This window comes from Rana temporaria, chromosome 1 (genome assembly GCF_905171775.1).
Source record: "Rana temporaria chromosome 1, aRanTem1.1, whole genome shotgun sequence".
Lineage (NCBI taxonomy): Eukaryota > Metazoa > Chordata > Amphibia > Anura > Ranidae > Rana > Rana temporaria.
Genome location: NC_053489.1, coordinates 622,644,448 through 622,661,706, shown reverse-complemented (window position 1 = coordinate 622,661,706; position 17,259 = coordinate 622,644,448). Strand labels below are relative to the sequence as shown.

The following is a 17,259-nucleotide window of genomic DNA, read 5'->3' as shown; positions in this document are numbered from 1 at the left end:
GTAGTGGGGAAACATGACCAATTGGTCACATTTTATGGTCTTTCCATTTTGTAGTAGAGATGTAGGTAAACTCTGCACAATGGAGGAATCTTTACCAAAGACGGAATAAATCTTATTTATCAAATTGTTGGAATGAAGAACTGGTCTTTTCTCCTAAATTTTCTACACTGCATCAGAAGAATTAAAGGGAGACTAATTGGCTGATGTGGAAATAATAAAACTGGTCTTCCTTCAAACACTCGGATAAATAAAATCCTTTTTATTTTTTTGTATATTGTTCGCGGACCCAGGACAGAACAGAAGGTAGGACTGTGCTTGGGTTTGTCGGTGTAACTATATACTGTTCCTATGGAAAGTTTGGTATTTGCTGATGATAATCACTGTGTATTGGAAAAAAAATGCAATTTTTTTAAGAGAGGTTTGCCCACTGAGTTACTGAGCGCAGTGCTTACTGATAGGGTGAGATGCATACAAATTAGGAACTCGCACACTAGCTGCTTTGTTTGAGGTGCTTTATAGAATCAAAATGCACTGTTAAAGATCAGTCTACTCACTGTGCTAGGTCAAGTATATGAAAGGGCAAAACGCTTCTTTGAGAATGAAGGTGTGTTAATTCACTGTCAGGCCGTGTTTCATCGGTCCAGACCAATCGTGTGTGGGCCCCATCGGTCAGTTATCCTTCGGTCAAAAAAATGAAAACTTGCTTTAAAATTGAACCGATGGACGCCTAACCGATAGGTCAAAACCAATCGTTGGTATGCAAAAGCATCGGTCAAAAATGTTCAGAATCAAGTCGACGCATGCTTGGAAGCATTGAACTTCATTTTTTTCAGCACGTCGTGTGTTTTACGTCACCGCGTTCTGACACGATCGGTTTTTTAAGACGATGGTGTGTAGGCACATCAGGCCATCAGTCAGCTTCATCGGTTAACCGTTCGGACCGTTCTCATCGGATGGACTGATCGTGTGTACAAGGCTTTAGATTGAATTTTTTTATCTGTGCTCCTACTTAGGAGATTCTCTCTTTCTATTGGGTCTGGTGACCATTGTCTCCAGTTACAGAAAATGATCGGAAAACCTCAAATTTTAGCATTATCGCAGAAACAGGTTCCTCTCACAGACACCAATGATGGGGCACTGTTCCTCCCTACCTTGAATACCAACAACAGGGCACTATTCCTAACACTAAAACCAAGGATGGGGCATTGTTTGCTCTCACATGTTTAAGTCAGTTAGAGCAAATCCCCTACATGTGAGTGTACTGGCCTACAAATGACATAAGATAACTCCTTGAAGAAAAAAGTGTGATTTCCAGTTCAATGTTTGTACTTCTTATGCCACATACACACGATCGGTTCATCCGATGAAAACGGACCGATGGATTTTTTTCATCAGATATCCGATGAAGCTGACTTTCATCAGTCTTTCCTACACACCATCAGTTAAAAATCCTATCGTGTCCAACGCGGTGATGTAAAACACAACGACGTGCAGAGGAAAATGAAGTTCAATGCTTCCAAGCATGCGTGGATTTTTAACCGATGGATTTCCCCACAGACGATCGTTTTTTTCGCCATCAGAAAATTTTAAAACGGGTTCTATTTTTTTCATCGATGGGGAAAAAAAAACAATGGGGCCCACACACGATCGGTTCGTCCGATGAAAACGGTCCATCGGTCCCTTTTCATCAGACGAACCGATCGTGTGTACAGGGCATTAGAAAGCATTCTTGACCTTTTTGTCCTTAAATAATTTTTTTACGTTTTTTTAAACACTTGCTTTGCTTGCTTATCATTCTTACAATACACATACCGCCGATGGTATATTCTTTGCCATTGACTTATGTGAGTAACATTATCTTGTTTTCTAAGCACATTCCAAAGTAATAGAAGTGATATCCATATTTTCTATTGTTTTGCTATAGTAGAGCTGCCTACTATAAAAATAAACACCCAATTTATTCTAATGTTAAAGCTCAGAGCAGATAAGGGTTTTATGTTTGTTCTGATCACACTCCATGTGGATATTGGATCACAGCCACTTCTAAATTCTCCAAAACAGGCTGCATGTAGGAAATACCTTTAGAGAGAGAGTCTTTATTTATATTTCCATAAACTGCACCAGTAAAACGTGTTATCAGAGAGCAGCTGGGTCCCGAATGTGTGACGGTGATGGAAAATAGACATTTGGGCCATAGAATAGTTCCTATATATGTTTCTACTGTGCATTTAGCAGTGTAGATGTTTTAGAGTATGGGTGCACAGTGGCCCAAAAGATGGTTAGGACTCGGGTTGTGTGTAGACATTTGTACACATAAATTCAGGACTCAAAGTCCCATTCAGTTGTGCCCAGCCTCAGGTTCTATGAGCCAGTGCTGAAAACAGTTTTTTTGTAACACTAAAGAAGAGTGAAGACTCCATATACCGGCCATTCCCAACCAGGGTTATGTGGAACCCTAGGGTTCCTTCAGAGGTGGCTGATTTACCGCCTGTTTGATGGTGCCTACATAGTTTTGAGCCAAAGACACTTTGAGGAGCCAGTGGTATGACGCCAATGATCTTTAGAGCTCTCTGTAAGGGGGCCATTCTTACCACCACTGTAAAAAAAAGGGCCTGACCCCCAATGAATGGGTTTTATTAGGGGTTCCCCGAGACCTGAAAATTTTTTAAGGGTTCACCTGTGGTAAAAAGGTTGAGAAAGGCTGCCCTATACTGTCAAGCTGGCCATAGATGAATAGAATTGCGACCGAAAGGTCTTGGGAACATTGAAATGCCATTTGAAAGATTACATTCGATTTTGGAATGAACTTTACAGAACAAAAAACACACTGTGAGAAATTCATTCATTTGAGGAAAATTTCCACTCCTGCTTCCTTTGTTTTCAACCACAGTGATGAGAAAATTCAGTCAATTTGGCCCTACGAATGATTACAAAAATAAATTAATTTCTTAGAACATTCTTTTCCTAAGAAGTTTTGTTCGAAATCCTACCCATCTATGGGCAGCTTCATTTTCAACAAATTGCCTGGCCTTGGCAAAAGACTGAAGACGGCTAGCTTTGCACTGTGTTCTGCGATGGGATAGTATTCTTTATATTTCTGTAATAATGCTATGAAAACTAGCAAACTTTTATATACGTTACAATGATTATATGTTACATATTTTTACATTTTTCTATTTTGCGCCATAGCAAAAAGCAGCGATTGTGCATTTGTTTTAAATAAAGGAATATTATTTCTGTAGGTTTTGTGTCATCTTTGTTTGAAGTGTAATAAAACTTCATGTCTTAAAAGCAACTCTGCTATGGGTGATGAAGAGGAGGGAAAAAAAAAGCACCCTAAAAGGTACATTATGAAAAGGCTGCCAGAGCAGCTCAAAATGTCTGGTTTCCAGGGCAACGGGAAAATAGACATGCTCCTTTCCTATCCCACCCCCAAAAAAACTAAGAGTTGTGAAGAGACTTAGGCTGAATTCACATCTAGGCGGACAAAATCGCGGCGTTTTGTCCCGCGAATTGCGGCGACAAATAGCGGCGTTTTGTACCGCGATTTGCAGCGACAAAACGCCGCGATTGTCCGCCTAGATTGTCCCCCTATGGAGATGGTTCCCATCTCCAATGCCGAACACCGTAAGCCGCCTGAAAAAAAGGTCCAGGACTTTTTTTCAGGCGGCAGGCATTTGGCGTGGAGATGTGAACCATCTCCATAGAGGGCAATGTTAAATCATCCCTCTGGCGTGTCGGGGGGGCAGCGGGCGTCACACTACAGGCGACAAAACTCCTAGGTGTGAATGGGCTCTAAGGCCGGATCCATACATAGGTTGCAGTTTGCAAATTCCAGGTGCATTTTGCGTTTTTCAATACAAGTTTTTGATCCAATGAAGTCTATGGAACCAGAAACAAGTCCCTGGCCCTTTCCATAAAATACACAGAGGTGAACTCCATCCATAGGAACAGGAACCCATATTAAATGGACTCTAGTAGTGTGTTTCTGCAAAACTGAAAATGCACAAATGCATAGGTGTGAACAGGGTCTTATTGTGATTTAAAAAAATAAAATAAAATGATCTGCATGTAGGCAGGGCTTAAAAAAAAAAAAAAAAAAAAAAAAAAAAAAAAGAGCCCACAAAAGTCTCTGAAATAACGTGAAATTTACTTAAGTAAATGGCACCTACCATTGTTTCATTCTTTTTCTTATTAACCACTTCCATACCGGGCCTATTCGGGCACTTCTCGCCTTCATGTAAAAATCATAATTTTTTTGCTAGAAAATTACTCATATTATATATAAAAAAAAATTAGCAGACACCCTAGGGAATAAAGTGGCAGTCATTGCAACTTTTTATCTCACACGGTATTTGCGCAATAATTTTTCAAAAGCTTTTTTTTATGAATTAAATGTTTTCATGAATTAAAAAATAACAAAACAGTAAAGTTGGCCAATTTTGTTGGTATAATGTGAAAGATGATGTTACGCCGAGTAAATAGATACCTAACTTGTCACGCTCATGGAATGGTGCCAAACTTCGGCACTTAAAAATCTCCATAGGCGACGCTTTCATTGTTAGTCTAGTGCTAGAATTATTGCTCTAACGCATGTGGCGATACCGCACATGTGGTTTGAGCGGTGTTTACATATGTGGACGGGACTTACATGTGCATTCGCTTCTGAGCGCGATCTACCAGGGACAGGGGCGTTTTTAATTTTTTTATTATTTTACTTAATTCTTTTATTTTTACATGTAAACATCCCTTGTAATAGGAATAGTGTGTAACAGGTCCTCTTTTTGGAGAGATGTGGGGTCAATAAGACCCCACATCTCTCCTCCAGGCTGGGAAGCATGAGATCGGGAAAAAAATTGTTTACTTCCGGGTACACGGGCGTGACATCATAACTTAGCGCCCGGGCCTCCCATGGTCTCTATCCTCCTCATCTGGCGGCGGCCGATTCGTTCTCCGGGCCTCCGATGGCACAGGAGAGCCCAGAGAAGTGCGAGATGGCGGTGAGAACGTCCCCTCCCGCTGCCTCTTAAGAACAATCAATCGGCGGAACCGCCGCTATGATCATTCTTATTGTGCGCAGAATCGCCGCCTGAATGATGCCTGTAGCTGCAGGCATCATTCAGATATCCCCACCCCCCCCCAAAGGCCAGGATGTCATATGACGTCCTACGGTAGGGAAGTGGTTAAATTTGGAACAGACTTTTTGCTTTTTATGTTCAACAGGATATTTCTAAATGATAGAACAAATGAAAAATAGCATGTACAAAAAAATGATGGGACCCTTAACCACTTTCTTACTGTGTAATTTTTTTTTTTTTTTCTCACGCTGACAGCATGAGGAGAAAAAACAAGCACAGATTATTGGCTGTCAGCCACGTGATCGGCTGACAGCTGATCACATGGTAAAGGACTCAGTGGGCAGCACAAGCACAGGACGGCGTCCATGTATGCCGCCCCCCCCCCCCCCCCAAGCAATACAAGCCTGAGCTGTAGCTATATTTTGGCAATAGCGGTTAATATTTTGGGCAGTATGCTTTGCTCCAGCATTCCCTGATAGGCCACCCATACCAGGCATGGCAAAGCAGTCCCAAAACCCAACCCAAGCCCCCTCCATATTTCCTAGTAGGCACAGTGTTCTCTTCATTGAAAGCTACATTTGTTTCAGTTAAAGAATGTAAGGGCTTCCTTGTGACAGGAAAACTCAATGAACTACCACAGCGCTCAGCGTGCCATGGTAGTTCATTAAAAATTACAAGCCTGTCAGCAGGTGCCAGTCCATATGTTAGACCCAGAATACGGATGTAACATGTTACGAAAGCTGAATGCAGTATTGTTTCAATGTGCTGTAAGGGTTCCAACAAATTTGTCCAATGTTTGTTCATTTTCTTTCCTGCTATACTATATTGCCAAAAGTATTGGGACACCTACCTGCACACAAACTTTAATTGTGTCTTATTCCGTAGGGTTCAATATTGAGTAGCCCACCCTTTGCAGCTAGAACAGCCTCAACTCTTCTGGGAAGGCCGTCCACAAGGTACAGGAGTGTCTATGGGAATGTCTGACCATTCTTCCAGAAGAGCATTTGTGAGGTCAGGCACTGGTGTTGGATGAGAAGGCCTGGATCTGGGTACTACTGAAAAAAAAATCATTAAGATTTGAAATCCCTGTATATATGATGTTATGGCAGCACCAAAAACAGTAAGCATACTTGAATGCAGCTTTTCAGAAATAATGAACTTATAATACGTAGACAAAAAAAAAAATCTATTTCTTGCCTCTGGGGTGGTAGTGCCTGACCAAACCTCTTCAAAAAAAAAAATTGGGTGAAGGGAACTTCAAAGAATTTGCCAATTGTGAGAAAAGTCTATCAACTGATGAAAAAAAGATTTTCCCACTGTTAAGGGTTAAAGTGATTCTAAACCAGGACAGGGACTTTCTTGCTTGGGTAAATAGAAAAGCATGGGTAGATCTAGGGAAATAGTCTGCTTTTTCCATGATGATAGCTTGTCATCTCTAGTTCTGAGAAGGGCCAACTAATGTGGTAAGATTTTAGTGAACACCCTGGGAGCAGAAGAGGCCAAAAGGCAATGTGCAGTAGCAGATGACCACTTCCAGTTTGTCAAAGTTTAGAAATCATTGGTGAGGTAGGTAAATAGAAACATGTAAATAGGCATCTTGGATGTCTTGCAGAGTTTCACACGAAAATTTGGAATGTGAAAGAATTTGTGGAGAGATTTTTAAATCTAGGATAGGACTGATCTCTCTATTAGGCTTTGTTACCATGAACGGGTTTGAATAAAATTCCTTGAATCTGCCCTGGAGCAGTACTTGGAACAATTTTGGTTGCTTTGAAAGAACAAAGAGGTTAGGTGGTAGAGTTTTGAACTTGAGCTTGTACACTTTTGAGAGACTCTTAAGCCGGGTACACACGAGAGGATTTATCCGCGCAAACGGTTCTCCGGACCGTATCCGCAGATAAATCCTCTGGCGGATTTTGATCTCCTGGTTGTACTAACCAGGAGATAAAAATCCCTGTGGAATTCCGTCCGCGGTGACGTGACGTGCGCGACGCTGTCATATAAGGATATCCACGCATGCGTCGAATCATTACGACGCATGCGAGGGAGGGAATCGGACGGATCGATCCGGTGAGTCTGTACAGACCACCGGATCGATCCGCTGAAGCCGATTCCGGCGGATAGATTTCTTAGCATGCCAAGAAATTTTTATCCGCTGGAAATCGGTCGGCCCGAAAAAAAATCAGCGGAAAAATATCCGCTGGGTTGTACACACCAGCGGATCTATCCGCTGGAACTGATCCGCAGATCAATCCTCTCCTGTGTACAGGGCCTTAGGCCCCTTTCACATTGGAGCGGGAGCCGCGATGGCGGTATAGCGCTGCTAAAAATAGCTGCGCTATACCGCTGGGATCGCCGCAGCAATCGGCCGCTAGCGGTGTGGTATTAACCCCCGCTAGCGGCCGATAAAGCATTAATACCGCCCGCAATGCACCTCTATAGAGGCGTATTGCCGCGGTTTCCCATTGTTTTCAATGGGAAGGAGCAGTATACACGCCGCTCCTCTCACCGCTCCAAAGATGCCGCTGACAGATTTTTTTTTTTTTCTCTCCCGCCAGCGCATCGCCTCAGTGTGAAAAAGCCCTCGGGCTTTCACATTGAGTAGGCAGTGAAGGAGTTTTTCAGGCGGTATAACAGCGCTATTTTTAGCGCTGTACCACCTGAACAACTCCTAGTGTGAAAGGGGTCTAAGAAGTAAGGGCACTCCATTGTGAAGAGGACTTGGTGGCCTTTGTGGGGCCAAGCACTGTGTAAATGTAAGGGCTGCACTTTGGTTTAGAAGTTGAAGCCTGGGCAGAGTGAAGTGCTTTATGTTTAGAAGAGCTAGGAGGTCTTGAGCAACTTTCCCCACCTGTGACCTCTGAATAGTTTAAGTGCCTCACCAAACAGATGTCTCCCTTAGGTGTGTTTTAAACTGTAATGATCAGAGATATAGGGTGACCCTTTCTTACCTGTCCCCAACACTGGACTGTATATAAAGCCCAGGCTTGGCCTTTCACAGTGGGCATATCTTTGAAGAGGTCTTCAGGAATTGGGCTCCATAGCAATGGACCATAACCCTGGACCTGTATGGCTAATACAACAGCTTGCACTAAATGCAAGGTGAGCACCCCACACGGGATCCGATGCCCAAAGCAACATTACAGGCCATTTCCCCGTGGTTTTACTAAGAGTGCACCACTGCATACATTGCTTCTGTGGCATAAGAAGGCATAAGGCATAAGAAGACATTGTAGGTTGATTGAATAACCGGAAAATAAAACAATTAGTGAAGCTGATTTTTCTCTAGGAAGAAGAAGAGGTCCCTCACCTACACACTAGCACAAAACTAAGGATTCGGTGAGTAGGGTAAGGTTACAAAGAGGGAGGTTCCCCAGGAGGGAGTGTCCTCAAAAGCTTGCCAGTGCCCAATCACCTGAAGGTACAAGCCTATAACATATGGTGTATGATTAAGTTGCCTGTGTTCTGTACAAATAACAAAAAAAAATATATGAAAGCTTTTCAACTTAAGCATTTTGTGCTTTTCCCATTTTATAACATGGATAACGCAAAACCTACCAAAATGCTTTCTTACCATTATAGTTAACATTTGTGTATGTGGCTTTATAAAACATCATATGTCCTTTACTTGATTTTTTTTATATATTTTTTTAATAGTGGTCACTATCCAAAAACTACCCGACTACTGATTGTCTTCCTTTCCTTTGAATTTTTGTTGGCTGTAGTAGAACAGATAGACGATACCAGAGTGCCAACTTCAAGACCTTGATTTCAGACATTTACAATTGAAAGGGTTTGCACCTAGGGACAGGAAAAACACCCAATGACATAATCTCTACCTGCCATTCTAGGAAAGTCTGAAACCTGCTACATTTACCACAGGCCATCAAGGAAGGGGGGATGCCTTAAAGTGGATGTAAACCCAAAAATTGTATTTTTATTTTTTTGATGTCAGAAAGTACAGTATACGATTTCCTATCATCTGTGCCCAGTCTTGCCACAGAGTTAATCCAGCTCTCAGCAATCCTCTTTTATTGTTCAGTGAAATAAAACAGCCTTACAGAGAAAAACCTTAGTCCGTTCCACCCCCTTGCTGTGAGTGACAGGTTATTTACATATCTCATGCACTAGCCTGGAGACAGGCATTATTTTTTTTAAGTCCCACCCCCACTCCTTTTCAACTTGTGGGGGTTCATGTGGTTACTTTTCGGGATTTTGACTGGATGTTAGTGATCATAGCAGAATTTAGTGTAAGGAATACATAGGAAAAAATGCATGTTGACAAGGGGAGTGTAGAGGAGGGCGGGAAGTCTACTAACATCACAACTCCACCCACCGAGCTCCAGACAACAGATCCACCCACAGAATCTGCAGTTTTTCGGTTCTTATAACAGACAGAGGGGAAACATTTGACAGGTAAAGATACATGCAGGAGGCAACTATATCCTTATAGATCAGCACTATGGCAGTAGTTTGGAGAAGGATGAGAGTGGGTTTACATCCACTTTAAGGGGTTGAATGGACCCCTAGACTCAAGTGTCCCAGCATTTGAAACCTTGTGCTCTGATCAAAAGATACAATTTTGCAGAGTTTGTCCCATTAAAAAAAACAAAAAAAAAAAAAACATGAAAACAAAATAAAAAGGTGGAGCGCATCTCACCTAAACAATTTAGTTTGCCTCTCATTGTACAAAAGCCAAGAAACAATATCAGATCACGCACCACCTAATTGCGTTATAGAATTGGGGGGGGGGGGGACCTGCTACCCGAGAATGGCAGTGGAAGATCAACAAAACCCTTCTGAAAGAACCAGAAGCACACCAGAGACACAGCTAGCACAGGAATTAGAATTGTTTTTCCTAACAAACAAATCAGGAGAAGTGTCACCTTTCTGTATATGGGAAACACATAAATGCTATACAAGAGGTATATTTCTATCAGCAGGTGCACGTAGAAAACGACAACAGGAGGCACAATTAAAATCTTTGCTCAGAGATATTAAGAGGTTAGAGACTCTGCATCAGAAATCGCAGACACTCCAGAGAGAGAAGGAACTAACCAACTTGCGAGAGGAATTGAATGCGCTGTTAACAGATACAGCAAAAGCAACAATGACCCGGGGTAGACGATCTTTTTATGAAATTGGGATGCTTTCCTAAACAGATTTAGTTAGAACAGGGGTGCCCAACCTTTTGAAGTGCAAGGGCCACTTAAGCGACTTGGCAACTGACTGTTGGCCACAATGAGCGGAATGGGCAGATGACAAGTCCATGTCCACCCTGCATATTTAGAACAGACACAAACACAACCCACTCTACTCTATGGGCCCTCTGATCCACCCAGACGGAAGAGGACAGACCCCCTTCTGTTTTTCTTTTTAGCAGATTGGATTGGAGGTAGGCGGGTATAAATGGACACAAGTCTGTTTACATCTTCCACTCCATAGGAGGTGAATAAAAGGTCCGATTGAGTCGGAACGATCATGTGAATGGGGCCGAAGGCTGCTTTCACACTGATGTACTGCGGTTTACCCACATCGCAGGTGCAGCGCATCTTTAGCTTTCCTGCGGGTTAGCTGCACTTTGCCATAGACTTCCATTATATGCTGCAGGTGTGGCACACTTTCTGAAAACGCGGAGATAAATAACAGAAGTCTATGGCACAGTGCAGCTAACCCTGCAGATCCGTTTGAAAGCAGCCCAGTAACAACTGCAGGACAGATATGCCCAAATATACACACTGTGATTTTCGTAATAAACTTACCTTTAATAACAGTCTTCCATTGCGGAATCGCCTGCTGTTGCTGTCCCAGGTGGAGTGCATTTGGTATCACTCTGCCTATGAAAGGAGGCATCGGCTTATGTGGCTCTGCTCTACAGCCGCTTGCTTCCTCTACCGCCGGCTCTATTCACAAGACTAAAGCTCTGGGGTGGTGGGTCGGCAACCCGCAATCTGGGCTTGCCAACCTATCATCCCAAAGCAGGAGGTCGCTGGCAACATCAGAGTGCTCCCCGGGCCACTGGTTGGGCACTCCTGAGTTAGAACGAGTGTCAGCAGGTGGGAGGGAACATTTTTAGGACTAGTTAGGTTCCTGCTTTAAATATATTGTAGTGTACCAGTCGTCCAATGTGGCAGCTTTATTAGTTTTCATGTTTGGGTATCCCCCCCCCTCCCTTATTTTTATCTGGTAATCCTCCCAGTAACACACTTCCTGTCCTAAAGTGACAACTCACTTAATGTACAGCATCAGAAAACAGGACAGGTCTACTGACCCCCCCCCCATACCCCATACTATAGATGGGTAGGATTCCATAGTCCTCAGAACAATGTAACATAAGAATGCAGCAAACCGTACAGGAAGTTATCTGCGGACTAAATTCCTTGAGAGTCAACAGATGTTTTTGGCACTTATTAAATGTATAACCAGAAGAGCCAAGCTAAATCTCCATTGATATATCTAACACTTTTGGGCTCACTTTGGTGGGACGTTATGACAGCATGACGAAGGAAAAAGTGACTTGTAATGTAAAATTGTATTACGGTGGGATGGTAATGAAATCTACAAGACACCTTAGAGTTTAAACAATTTTATTGTGAGTAAAATAACAGTACGAGGAAAGAAGAGGGGGAAAAAAATAATACATGACCCTTTTGAAATGTAATCAGTACATTACTATACTAAACTGCGATACAAAGACCTGGAATTAAAATCATCGGGAAAATAAGGAGATGAAGGATATGCATCAACCAATATAAAACAAAAGCTTTCACACAAGAATCATATGAAGCCGGCAAAATTTCAATGCAGAGTAACACAAGCCAGAGGCTTTAGTGGATAGTAGGATGTCCCATCAGGTTGTTACCTCTGCCTTAGGTACACAATGAAGGAAGCCTTTTTGCTCTACAGTATAGCAGCCCATCAGGTCATTAGAAACAAATGACATCATAGTGGTATGAGGCATTTCATGTCATAGCAAATGATTATTATTTATTTTAGTATACTGACAGAGCTGAATTGTTTTTATTATAAGGCCTGTCCACACAGAACTGGCATGTAATCCTGTAGGTGGATGGTGGCTACTTCCTATATCAGGACATTCTGGTCAGTCCTAGCTCCACCTGCTTGGCCCAACCAGAATGAGGGATCTGCACACCAAGGGCAATTTTGTATTTTCTATGTAATGGCCTCAAATATTTCTGCAGGATAAAAAAAAAAAAAAATAGGAGGTGAGAGTCTCTGGCAAGAACTGCATAATCAATGGAGGAGCCCATCCAATAACCGAAACACAAGTGGTCGGTGAATAGGCTCTTTAATGTGGACTTTAGCAGTTAAGAGGCAGTTTTAAGGAACAGACAAACAGGCACACGCCCCTCCAAAAAGGGGAAATAGTGTTGTATAGGATTTGTGCACACTTGGCCTAAACTATGTTTTATACAATCAAAATAGCTTCCTTTACTGTATACCAAGACAGGGGCAATGTATGAAGAATAAGGACTAGCGTAAGACTTGTGGGGCGTAAGTCACGAGTACATCAGTTTATACATTATAAAAGCATTACCTACATGCATGAGTAATACAGTTGCAGGATGTAAATGCAAAAAACAACCCTTTATAACATCACCTCCTCATAATAATAAAGTAGGTCAAATCATATATAAATATAAAAATGAAGTAATTTATTTCAAAATAGTCTGAAGTTTAAGTGATTGAGGCAGTGACATTCTATAAAGAGCTGCATCCTTCATATGGCAGGCACAAAACAATGCCATTTATTTGTGATGTCCAGTTAAAACCTAGTGTTGTATTTTATTGAGAAATATGTATTTCAAGGGGATTTCCATGACACAACCAACTTAGACCTCTGTATAAAGGTCATCTGACCAGGAAAAATAGCATTCACAGTTAATTGCTGACTGCCAATGGCCTGCAGTACAAGAAATCAGCAGCAGGTGGAGCTGTAGATGAAACCTGTAAATCCAATTTGTTGGACCCAACACCTCACTAACATGGTCAAGTCCAAATCTTGGCATGGAAGTTCATGGAATTCTCCTTTCCTTCCCCCCAAATACATTTGTGATTGAGAATAGTTTGTAGAATTCACCGCTTTTAACTGTAACAGCGTTTCAATTTGCCAGAATTGGCTTAAGAAAAAAAAAAAAAAAATGGACAAAAATATTGAACACAACTTGTGTGTTGGGGTGCACAGTGCATTTCCAAAGAAACTGAGTGCAATATAAAGAATGTACTTGAGATGTAAAAGAAAATTGATCCCTGTAATACTTCTCATTCACAGTTAATTTCCTCTTAAAAAAAAAAAATTCAGGTAAAATGCTACAGCTGACCAGAATTCTCTGGGTTACCTCTGGGAGTTAACAAGACCTTCTTCCTAGGCTGAGCTTAATAAAAGAAAATGTATTTTCATCATTTTGGCATGGAAGACATCAACTTGCAGATACAATCGGGTATATTGTTCCTGGTAAGTGATCATTTAAACGATAATAACCTTGAATAAACTTTTAAAAAAAGTGTCATCACTATGAACACATACAGCATTCCAGGTATTTATAACTAAAATGTGAAGATATACACCGACTCTGTGAATTTTATTTAAAGCGGTTAGAAAACCCAAGCAGAAATATATTAAATTGTACCTACCGTTTGTAGAGAGTCATGCTGTGGGCTGAATGGATATTAGGTACATTAGTTCAGAGCTTGACAAGGGTTGGCCTTGGTAGTGTGGTTGTAGGCTGGATCAATGGCTACCATAATTCAGCTTAGTAATACAATATTATTTTTTTCATGGTTTTCGTTAATCTTCTCCTAACAGTAGACCGATATTTCAGATCTTGGTGGAAGAAAGGTAGCAACTGCTGAGCAGAACCTCAAAGCCTTCTACCACTTGGAGTATGTCTGTGGAAGAGCCAAACAAAACTCCAAAGAGCAAATCGCACCACTAATCAGGAAGAGCTGCGATAAGCCAGACGTTTCCTAAAAGCTTGACTGACCCTTTAAGTTTCACCTTCACTAGCCAAGCCAATTAATTACCAACCAGGCCGTGCCCCTTGCAGAATTCTCCTCACTGGATGTTTAGCCCACATAATGGCATCCTCTACTTTAAACAGGTAATGTATTACTCAATATTGGATGCAGCGGAAATTTTAACCAATTCAACTGAAATGTTTGAACGTGTTTGAGATGTGCATAGAGCTTTTGGTTATTAAGCAATAGCCTGCAGTGGTCTTCTTATAGTAGTTGTTATATTTCCAAAGCATGGTATTAGTACGCAATTTGGTTAAAGCTGCAAGGTGAGCATCATAAGATCCATTTTGTACCTTCGCACTTATAAGTTTACCCTGCAGAAGGACAAACAGCTAGGAAGAGAGGCAGGTAAAATGTACAAGCAGACAGTGGCACTACCCACAGCTGCTAGGAATACACCTTTTCAAGCAAATCATTCACTTTCCAGTAGACTTTTAGGGTGACAGTTCTGCTGTGGATCCAACAAAAACTCACAACAGAACTGCCTGGAATTCTGAAGATAGCAGACACACCAAGAAAGGTAGGGGGAATCCAGTTATAAAGCATACATGTGATGGTATGTTTAAAATGAATTTTACAATTTATCAAAGTTCCTATTCATTCATTCTTGTGAACGTAAAAAGAATGTGACCGCTACACTGTTATAGAGTGAAGTGGTATGGGTGATCATTCCATGTCATTAAGGCAGCAGCAGTTCCTAGTGAGAAGAAGCACAAATGACGCCAGCAAACAGCCAATTACTTGCTTAGATTATTCAGCTAGAACCAAGTGTACCCCATGAAAGCACTGGTTAGGTAAAGGACTGAGTGTAAAGCAGCTCGGAGTACGCACAGCAAGGGATGGCGGCAAGCCTGTTGGGTCACAAGGTTAATTATTTTTTTATCAACATATAGGAAGGTGCTGAGCTCTGATGTGTACATGCCTTTTTCCCCTGCAGAGCAAAGCAAGAGCCATCTATTTACATAAGACATGCTCGAGTGTTAACAGAAAGTGTCAATCACAAGCTATTTGGAGTGCATTTAGCTATTCAGCTGAGCTGTACAATCACAACTGAAAAGCCATGTGAAGTGAAGAGTTTGTGTCATTAGCTGCTGAACACACAGGTTAGCACCTTACATGGAAGTGACTTTCCTGGTTTAACCTTTCACAATCAAACTATGACTAGCAGGATCGGTTATGGAATTTTCTGGCATTCCTTTATATAATGGAGACAAACAATAAGATCGGGTACATTCTAGTGGTTAATGGAACTCTTTAGAAATATGACAGTGTTCCTGCAGCTCTCTACGACTCACTCTTCTTCTTGCTCTTCTTCAGGAAAGAAGGAGTGCGAAATTTCTTCTTCTTTTTGGAAGGGGATTTGCCGGGAGATTCGTCGCTACCAGCGTCGACTTGTGCGTTTTCAGCCTGTGCAGCCTCTGGTTGAGCCGCCTCCGCTTCCTCTGCAGCTGGTGCGGCAGCAGGAGAAGAGTCAACGTTCTGAGGTTCAGGTTCTTTGTGTTCTTCAGGAGCAGTTTCTGTGTGGACTTTGGGAAGGTCCTCCTCGGCAGAAGCATTTTCTCCTTCATTTGGTTTGTCCACTGCTGGAAAGCAGAGAGATTCAGATGGCTCGTCTGGGGTAAGATCTGGAAGAGTCTGCTTGAAGGTTGCAGCATCACTGTCATCTCTGTAGGTTGGCTCTTGATTAGACTCTGTAGGAAGGGAAAAAATGATTGATATTGTTGTCTGCAAACAAAGAGAAACCTCTGAATACCATTACACACTTGTGTATACCTCCTTTTAGAATTGCTGTAATGGGTAGCAAATGTAAAAAAGCCAATTCCTGAAAGATCCATATAAACCATTTACAAATATGTATGTAAAAGGTTTTACTTTTTGAGCAAACTTCAAGAACTACAGCACTCCATTTACATTGGCTGTGGAGTTCTATTACTGGTCTCAGGTGTCAAGTCCACTAATCTTTGAAGGCTTATAAAGCAAAATGGCTCACCTCTACCAAAGGTGAACTTTTTGCTATGGAAGTGCACTGCAGCATAGCTGTAGCTGTGCATTAAAGTGTGGAAATTTGGCATTGCTTACAATAGAAGAAAAATTTAAGACGCCTAGGAGTGTAAATAAAGCAACAGGTCATCTCTCTAGTATTGGGAGTATTGCCCTATTGTAGTCTATGATGAGGTAACAGTTATGGTAAAGTCAACTCTGGAGAGGCTTTCAGGCCCAAGGATCAATACCAAAATGAGATGATCGCTGTCATCGAGACACAAATAAGCACCTGGGTGTGTAGGTTTTAGGTTAAATTACAGTTAGGGGCTAGGTGTTTGTTTTAACCTGTTCTTTAAGTCTTGGCATCTGTTTTAGGCAAAGAAGGCCGACTATGGGGTGCTTGTAATGAGTATCATTAGGATGAGTGTACAGTACAAAAAAATGAAAAATAGAACCCCATATACTGGGGGCTGACCACCACAAAATTCAAACCAATAAATTGTGAAAATAAAAATACACTTCTTAAATTTATAGAAAAAGAAACCCCAAAAAATCCCAATGACGTAGAGAAGAAACATCTACCCCATACATGATGCATGATAAAAGTGCCCTCTAAAAAGAAACCCACAGGAGGGAACAATCTGACAGGGGGAAAAAAACACCCTGCTCCCGATGAACTCTTAGAGCATTTGTCTAAAAGGCAATTCTTAATGATTCAAACTATACTGCACCCAAAGTTTTGAGAATACAGTGGCCCTCTTTTTGAAGGTGACAAGAGACAGTGACAGACCTTGAAAAAGAAAGGCCACCGTGCTCTCAAAACATTGATTGCTCTCAAAATAGTAAATCCTGCTTTAGAACCTACCTCTTGGTGAGCGTTTTCCTTTCATTGCTGGAAATCTACCCTGCCATGTTCACTTATCTTTCACCATTTGTCTCTAATATCTCTCATTCTTGTTCTCAGGATATCAGCACTTACCTTTGTTCCGTTCTCTGCAGCAGTACCATCTTGAAGCTTTGGTATTCTTTGTTACACATAGTCCTTGCTATATTGTATTGTCAGCAGGTTCTTTTGTTTTGTCTGCAACCTTCCCTATTTGCTTGCCTTGCCATCAGACCTGGGTCTGTCTCACAGCAATACATGTTTTTTTGCCTCCTG

The 17,259-nt window shown here is 41.7% G+C and overlaps 1 protein-coding gene across 12 annotated transcripts in view; it reads right to left on the bottom strand.

Moving 5' to 3' along the window:
- Positions 1 to 11,648: 11,648 nt before the first annotated feature.
- Positions 11,649 to 17,259, bottom strand: part of ADD1 (adducin 1) — a 112,130-nt gene continuing 106,519 nt past the window's right edge. For 11 of the 12 annotated variants that reach the window (XM_040335320.1, XM_040335321.1, XM_040335327.1 and 8 more), the window contains one exon: positions 11,649 to 15,808. In XM_040335320.1, the coding sequence (XP_040191254.1) occupies positions 15,402 to 15,808 (407 nt within the window). In that variant the 3' untranslated portion in view covers positions 11,649 to 15,401. The remainder of the gene's footprint in view (positions 15,809 to 17,259) is intronic. The other variant, XM_040335333.1, reaches the window with a different exon arrangement.